This window comes from Bos mutus, chromosome 3, assembly GCF_027580195.1.
Source record: "Bos mutus isolate GX-2022 chromosome 3, NWIPB_WYAK_1.1, whole genome shotgun sequence".
In the NCBI taxonomy this organism is placed as follows: Eukaryota; Metazoa; Chordata; class Mammalia; order Artiodactyla; family Bovidae; genus Bos; species Bos mutus.
In genome coordinates, this window is record NC_091619.1 from 103,477,610 (window position 1) to 103,485,221 (window position 7,612).

The 7,612-nt window shown below is 50.1% G+C and overlaps 1 protein-coding gene across 1 annotated transcript; it reads left to right on the forward strand.

The window, feature by feature from the left end:
- The first annotated feature begins 3,530 nt into the window (after positions 1 to 3,530).
- On the forward strand, positions 3,531 to 7,543 carry CDC20 (cell division cycle 20). Its single transcript, XM_070368319.1, has 11 exons — positions 3,531 to 3,674; positions 3,847 to 4,035; positions 4,150 to 4,298; positions 4,385 to 4,481; positions 4,642 to 4,770; positions 4,871 to 5,067; positions 5,178 to 5,272; positions 5,410 to 5,638; positions 5,796 to 5,921; positions 6,819 to 6,936; positions 7,286 to 7,543. Exons 2-11 carry the CDS (start codon positions 3,855 to 3,857, stop codon positions 7,462 to 7,464), a joined length of 1,500 nt encoding a protein of 499 aa, XP_070224420.1. The 5' UTR covers positions 3,531 to 3,674; positions 3,847 to 3,854; the 3' UTR covers positions 7,465 to 7,543.
- Positions 7,544 to 7,612: the final 69 nt, after the last annotated feature.

Here is a 7,612-nt window from a genome sequence, read left to right on the forward strand (position 1 = left end):
CTTCTGGGGCTTTCCTGGTGTTCCTAGACTTGTTCCTAGGCCTCTCCTCCATCTCTGCCTTCATCTTCATATGGCGTTCTCCCTTTACCTGTGTGTATGTCCAAACTTCTTCATTTTATAAGGATGAAAGTCATATTGGATTAGGACCCACCCAAATGACCTCATCTTAACTAATTATATTTTGGAGTGACTCTATTTCTAAATAAGGTCACACTCTGAAGTACTGGGACTTAAGTATCCAACATATAAATTTGGGGGTGAGGGACACAATTTAACCCATAACATCCTCCTATTGGTGAAATACAAACAGAAACCAGAGCCCAGGGGAGTCCACTGACGCAGGCCATATAAGTCAGCCTCACAGGGCACAGAGCAGAGCAGGATGAATGTGGCCCTGGACGGGACAAATGATGACACCTAGTATACTCACTTTCCATATTTCCTTCCCCAAGCCACATTCAAGGCTCCAACTCGACTCCTAGGGACTCAAAACTAGGACTAAGAACCAAACCACTGAAACTCTCGCCTCTACACCAATTCAGCCATCATGTCCTTAACCCCTTTTACTTACCAAATTCTGTATCCTCTTCTCCATCTTCACTGAGCTATTATTACAGCCTCTACCAACGGCCTCTGCCTCCAGTCTCTCTCCCTAAATCCAGCCTGTATGTTGCCTCCAGATTGATCTTCCTGTTCATCTCACTCCTTACCTCTAAATCTTTAGTTTGGCTCTTTAGAACCGATCTTATTCTCTTCTACTATTTTGCTATGTGAGAATTAAAAGTGTTAATACAATGGCAAGCACATAGTAAATACTCAGCATTTACAGAGTTATCTTTATTATTATCCCAACTGGACTGTTCCACCGTGAATATTACCTATATTTCATTCCCTCCATACCCTCTCCCTCAGGTCCTTTAGGTAAGAGTTCCCTTATCTAAGCAGCTCATCAGGTATCCAGATACTTTGCTCTACCAACAGGCCATTGCCTGTCCTCTTCTATCTCCTCTGGCTCTTTTGCCTTCACCTTCAAAGATTCATAGGCAGGACTTCCCTGTAAGTCCAGTGGATAAGAACCCACCTGCCAATGCAGTTGACACTGATTCGATTCCTGGTCCAGGAAGATCCCTCATGCCTCGAGGCAACTAAGCCTGTGCACCACAACTGCTGAGTCCAAGCACCCTAGAGCCCCTGCTCTTTAGCAAGACTGCTCTTCAGCAAGAGAAGCCACTGCAATGAGAAGCTCAGGTGACCCAACGACGTGTAGCCTCCTCTACAACTAGAGAAAGCCCTTGGGCAACAACAAAGACCCAGCATAGCCAAAAATAAAAATTTTAAATAAAAGATGCATAGGATCTTAGTGCTGGCATTCCCTCCAGCTCCCATGAACTGCCCTCTTTCCCACTCTCAAATTTCTTATACAAGTAGCCCATGCTTGCTGCCTCCATATTCTCCCCACCCTCCTTTCTGCAACCCCTTCCAAAGGAAACCCGAGCACCCCCTCCCCTGATCCCTTTCTCTCCAAGGTCACCCATGATTTATTTCTCAATAGCCAACTCTGACCTTTTCTGTCACCACTCGACTATTTTGCATATTAGAATTCCTCCTACTTCAAGGTCCATGTCAGTACAGTTTCCACTGGCTTCTGCCATTCCTTTGTTTTTATTTTTTAAATTAAAGTCCTTTTTTTAATTGTCTTTTAAAAAAATAATTTTATTTAATTTTGGGGCTGTGGTGGGTCTTTGTTGCTGCGGGGGCTTTTGTGTAGTTGCACAGAGAGGCTACTCTAGCTGCAGTGCACGGGCTGCTCATTGTGGCACAGGCTCTAGGACACTCAAGCTTCAGTAGTGTGGCGTGTGGGCTCAGTAGCTGCAGCTCCTGGGCTCTGGAGCACAGGCTCAGTAGTTGTGGTGCACAGGCTTAGTTGTTCCATGGCATGTGAGGTCTTCCTGCATCAGGGATCAAACCAGTGTCTCCTGCACCAGCAGGCTGATTCTTTACCACTGAGCCACCAAAGAAGCCCTGTCATTCCTTTACTTTTCAAGGTTCAAATTCCCTGAAGTTGTACCCTTATTTACCCTGTTGTTCTTTTCCTCTACGGTGACCCTCCAGAAACTGCAAATTGCTGGCCATGCCTTTAGAGACTCTCATTGACTCCACAATGCCTAGCAGATAAAAGTCCAAACTCCTTAGCTTAACATTTATGGCCCTGACCAGCTTGACTCCTTTTATGTCCTCTAGGGTTCAGGGACGCCCCATTTCCAACCCTAGGACACATAAATCCTTGTTTTCCAAGGTAACTGGAAAGAGATAACATGAATGCTTCAAAATTAAAGATAATAACAATATCATTTGGGTGAAAACTCCAAAATTTTTTCTGTCATCATCAGAACTGATTTTAGGCTAACAATTGATTTTTGTTTTTCCCTAGCCTTTTTCTAGGACAGTGTAGAATATGGTTAGATTCTGAGGTTAGTTAGTTTGGCTCCACTAATTATTATTGGCTGTGTGTCTTTGGGCAAGTTTCGAACATTTCCCTGATCTGGTTTCTTTTTTTTTTTTTTTGTAAAAAGGGAATAAAGTTTCTGCCTTATGGGATTAAGGATTACCTGCAGTAATGTACGTAAACTCTTTAAACATCATAGTTAGCAGATGGTCAGTAAATGGTGCCCATTATCATTTTTATGATTGCTGCTTCACCTCTAAGTATGTCATACAATTCACTGAAGTCACTGTTAGAGCACTCTATTGAACAGGAGTCAGATCTGGACTCCCACCAGCATGTGACCTTGCACAAATCCTTCGGGGCTGCGGTTTCTTCATCTGTAAAATACAGGTGCGTTGCTGGGATGGGGAGATGCACCATGCGCAGATTAGACTCGTGGATCTCTAAAAATCCTGACATCTCTTGAGCTCCATAGGGGTCAGCCCCAGTTTCCCTCACAGGGCTATCCAATCTTATCTCCCAGATGGGCAGGTCTGAATCCTGATCTTTTTTCTTGATAAGAAAAAAGGAATTCACCCCTCTTTCAGCCTCATTTTCCTTGTTTCTAAACAACAGCAAACAAAACAGTTTTTGAAAACAAACACTGGCACTTCTTCCTTCTAGTAGTGTTCCCTCAAGCACTAAGCTAACAATGGACGCTCCGGCCTTCTCTCGTCTAAGTTTCTCAATCAACGCCTGCAGCACCCCACTCCCAACCCGCCTGCCTGCCTTCGGTCCGGCTGGTCGGCCACTGCCTTACACTGCCTTCTCTAAACAGGCTAAGTGCTTTAGGGCATTCCACCAAGTTCCGCACTTCGTATCATAAAAACTATCCTCAAGCATGAAGCGTGAAGGACGGGTGCGGGGTAGACTGAGGAATGAATGAAACCAATAGGGGAAGGCAGCCAGCGCAGGCCCCGCCCCCAGGCGCGCCCCATCCCGCCGCGTTTCCCGACACCTTGTGGCGTAGAAGCTGCCTTCAAATCCCGCTCGCCTGCTGGACTCTCGTGAGATCTGGAGCTTCCGCCGGAAGACCCGCCCCCTGTGCCGTGGAGGCCAATGGGCTAGGGCGACGGTTGCGACGGTTGGGTTTTGAAGGAGCCAATGAGTGCTTGGAGCGGCGAGTTTAAGTTGTCCCAGTCCTCACTGCTAAAGCCGGTCTGGGATCGGAACCTGCTCTAAACTGACGGTGAGAGACGGCTGGACTAAGGGAACCGGTCTGGGACCGCGGCCGAGGGTGCTGCGCCGGGAAGGGCTGCGGCCAGGGTGGTCCTGACTGTGGTCGGCCGCCCCAGAGCACGGTCGCCTATCTTACTCTGGGGCTCAGCAGGCAGCCCCTGCAAGGAACCCTCTCCCTCCAGACGTTCCCATGGCCCAGTTCGTGTTCGAGAGTGACTTGCACTCGCTGCTGCAGCTGGATACACCCATCCCCAATGCACCCCCTGCGCGCTGGCAGCGCAAAGCGAAGGAAGCCGCGGGGCCGGCCCCCTCGCCTATGCGGGCAGCCAACCGATCCCACAGCGCCGGCAGGACCCCAGGCCGAACTCCCGGTCAGTAGGGTGCGGCGGTTCGCGGGGGAGGGGAGGGCAAGGGCTTGAAGCAGCCTTCACGCCTCCTCCCCCTGAGTCGGGTCTGACAGTCTGGCTTCCCTCCCCCTGTCCCAGGCAAATCCAGCTCCAAGCTTCAGACCACTCCCAGCAAACCTGGCGGTGACCGCTATATCCCCCATCGCAATGCTTCCCAGATGGAGGTGGCTAGCTTCCTCCTGAGCAAGGAGAACCAGCCTGACAACAGTGAGACGCCCACCAAGAAGGTATGTGTCCCAGGGGACTTCTGGCAGGAAACTGGTCTGTGAAATCTAGATAATACCGCCACCTCATCCCCACCCTTATGTGCCAGGAACATCAGAAAGCATGGGCTTTGAATCTGAACGGTTTTGACATGGAGGAAGCCAAGATCCTTCGGCTCAGTGGAAAACCACAAAATGCCCCAGAGGGTAAGATGTCATTCTATCCCCAGGGCTCAGGGTGGGTGAGATGGCTGTCTGCCTTTTCCACCTAAGATTGAGGGGAAGGAAGTGCTTATCTGGCCTTCCTGGCTAAAGGCATGCGCAAGTGTCAATCCTCCCGGTGTCTAGACCCACTCTGTTGCCACAGGTTACCAGAACAGACTAAAAGTACTCTATAGCCAGAAGGCCACGCCGGGCTCCAGCAGGAAGACCTGCCGTTACATTCCTTCCCTGCCAGACCGCATCCTGGATGCCCCTGAAATCCGGAATGACTACTGTAAGTGCAGTCTTCTCCTTGTCCGGCGGATGGAGAAAGAGGGAGAGAGAGGGACAAGGCAAACAAGACAGCTCATGCTCTTCCCTTCCCCCTCTGGCAGACCTGAACCTTGTGGATTGGAGCTCTGGGAATGTGCTGGCTGTGGCTTTGGACAACAGTGTATACTTGTGGAGTGCTAGCACTGGTGACATTTTGCAGCTGCTGCAAATGGAGCAGCCTGGGGACTATATATCTTCTGTGGCCTGGATCAAAGAGGGCAACTACCTGGCTGTGGGCACCAGCAGTGCCGAGGTGCAGGTGAGACTTGTCCTGGTGCTGCAGCTCTGTTGTCCCCAGACCCAGGGGGCTTGCCCAGCAGGACGATGTTAATGCCAAGTCCTGATCCTCATGGTCTTCTCTCTCTGTAGCTATGGGATGTGCAACAGCAGAAACGGCTTCGAAACATGACCAGTCATTCTGCCCGAGTGGGCTCCCTCTGTTGGAATAGCTATATCCTGTCCAGGTCAGTGGCTTTGCTAATCTGTTAAAAAATCATATTTTGGCCCCCTCTCCCTGGACTGTACACTGTGCAGAAGCAGCTCTGGCCTGCCACCTGTTTGGCACTGCTGCAGGACCTGGTTCCCTTCTCTCCTCCGGCAGTGGCTCGCGCTCCGGCCACATCCACCACCATGACGTTCGGGTAGCGGAACACCATGTGGCCACGCTGAGTGGCCACAGCCAGGAAGTGTGTGGGTTGCGCTGGGCCCCGGATGGAAGGCATCTAGCCAGTGGCGGCAACGACAATCTGGTCAACGTGTGGCCTAGTGCTCCTGGAGAGGGCGGCTGGGTTCCTCTGCAGACCTTCACCCAGCATCAAGGGGCTGTCAAGGTGAGAGTGGGGCTGGGCCGGGCCTCTGCACTCTCACCTAGAACCTGGGGACTGTTAAGAGGACATGGGATGGTGAAAGTGGACTGAGTTAATCTGTGTGCCCGATACCTCCTTGTCTTGCTCTAGTACCTGCTGACTTCACCTTTATCCCACCTAGGCTGTAGCTTGGTGTCCCTGGCAGTCCAACGTCCTGGCAACTGGCGGGGGCACAAGTGACCGACACATTCGTATCTGGAACGTCTGCTCTGGGGCCTGTCTGAGTGCTGTGGATGCCCATTCCCAGGTAGTTTTCATTATTCCAGCCTCACTCCCAGATGTGTTATTCTGCATAGCTTTCCTGGGCAACCTCCTCCCCTCCAATGGCTTCACCGACGCAATACTGGCATGATCTCCAAGCTCAGATGTCACCCTTGAACTCCAGACACACATTTTCAACAGTCCACAGCCAGCCTGTCTCTAACCCCATGTTCTATAACGTGGCACCACACTAGTATGTCCCAAATTAAACTCGTCGCTTCCCCTTGCCTCCCTGAAATGTGTGTTCCTCCTCTGCTATTTGAAAAGGATACTAAGAAATCAGAACAAGTAAGACTCTTTCATCTTCCTCACCTAGTCACCAAGATAAGTCAGTTTTCCCTCAGAGTATCATTCACATGTGTCCCCTCCCCTCGGCCTCATCCTTCTTCCTGTGGAGACTCACAGCACTGGTCTTTTATCGCTTCCAGTCTGTCCTCTATATTGGTCTGGGTAGTCTATTTTTGTCCTCCGCAAGCCCTGCAAGGGCTCCCAATTACCTACAGTGTATAATCCAAATGTTTTAGAATGATATTTGAGGCCCTAGCTCAAAGGTGGGTCTCCCTACAAGTGCTGCAGCTTCCTCTCCTGACACCCCCCTGCCCAGTACATGCAGACTTTGCTTTATTCGAGCCTCAGGCTCTGGAGCCAGAGTTCAACTTAATTTGTGTGTGAGCTTAGACAACGTACTGAACGTCCTTCCAACTGATTCCTCATCTGTAAAATGGTTAACAATTCTAACTCTCAAAAGGGTTTTGTAAGGACTACAGTCATTCAAGTCTGAGTCTGTAGCCTCTGGGAGTGCCTAACACCACGGTGGATGCGGTTGTGATTTGAGTAGTCCTGGCTCTGTGTGTGTCATGCCCGTGCCATTTCCTGTCCGCAGGTGTGCTCCATCCTCTGGTCTCCCCACTACAAGGAGCTTATCTCAGGCCACGGCTTTGCCCAGAACCAGCTGGTTATTTGGAAGTACCCAACCATGGCCAAGGTGGCTGAGCTGAAAGGTAGGTGCTAAGTGACAGACTCAAAAGGGCACACACTGTATGACTATTTGTATGAAATGTCCAGTAGAAGCAATGCAGAGACAGAAAACGGATTAATGGTTGCCAGAGGCTGGGAGGAGAGAGTACTGAGGAGTGACTGTCTTTATGGAGTGAATTATCATTGTGATGGTTGCACAACTTTGTGAATATACTATAAACCAATAAATTATATGCTTTAAAAGGATGAATTTTATAGTATGTGAATTATTAATTATCTCAATTAACGTTACAAAAACTCTCAAAATTGGAGGGCTTGTAGGTACCTACCATCCTATGTATTGCTCTCACTTTTTTCCTCCTCACATCCCAGGTCACACAGCCCGGGTGCTCAGTCTGACCATGAGCCCAGATGGGGCTACAGTGGCATCCGCAGCAGCAGATGAGACCCTGCGACTGTGGCGCTGCTTTGAGCTGGACCCTGCCCGGCGGCGGGAGCGGGAGAAGGCCAGCGCGGCCAAAAGCAGCCTCATCCACCAAGGCATCCGCTGAGGACCAACTCCTCGCAGTGTTTTGTGGGGTTTGTTTTTTGTTGTTTTTTACTTTTCTAATAAAGTCACATCTCCCTCTCTTCTGGCACGACCTCTGTCCCAGCCAGCAGCCTTCCCAGAGGCTCCTCCCTACTATGATCAGAGAGCTA

Coding starts and splice junctions, on each gene's coding strand:
- CDC20 (XM_070368319.1), top strand. CDS start 3,855: ATGGCCCAGTTCGTGTTCGAGAGTGACTTGCACTCGCTGCTGCAGCTG. Junction 5,639..5,795: donor AGCATCAAGGGGCTGTCAAG/GTGAGAGTGGGG, acceptor TATCCCACCTAG/GCTGTAGCTTGGTGTCCCTG. Junction 6,937..7,285: donor CAAGGTGGCTGAGCTGAAAG/GTAGGTGCTAAG, acceptor CTCACATCCCAG/GTCACACAGCCCGGGTGCTC.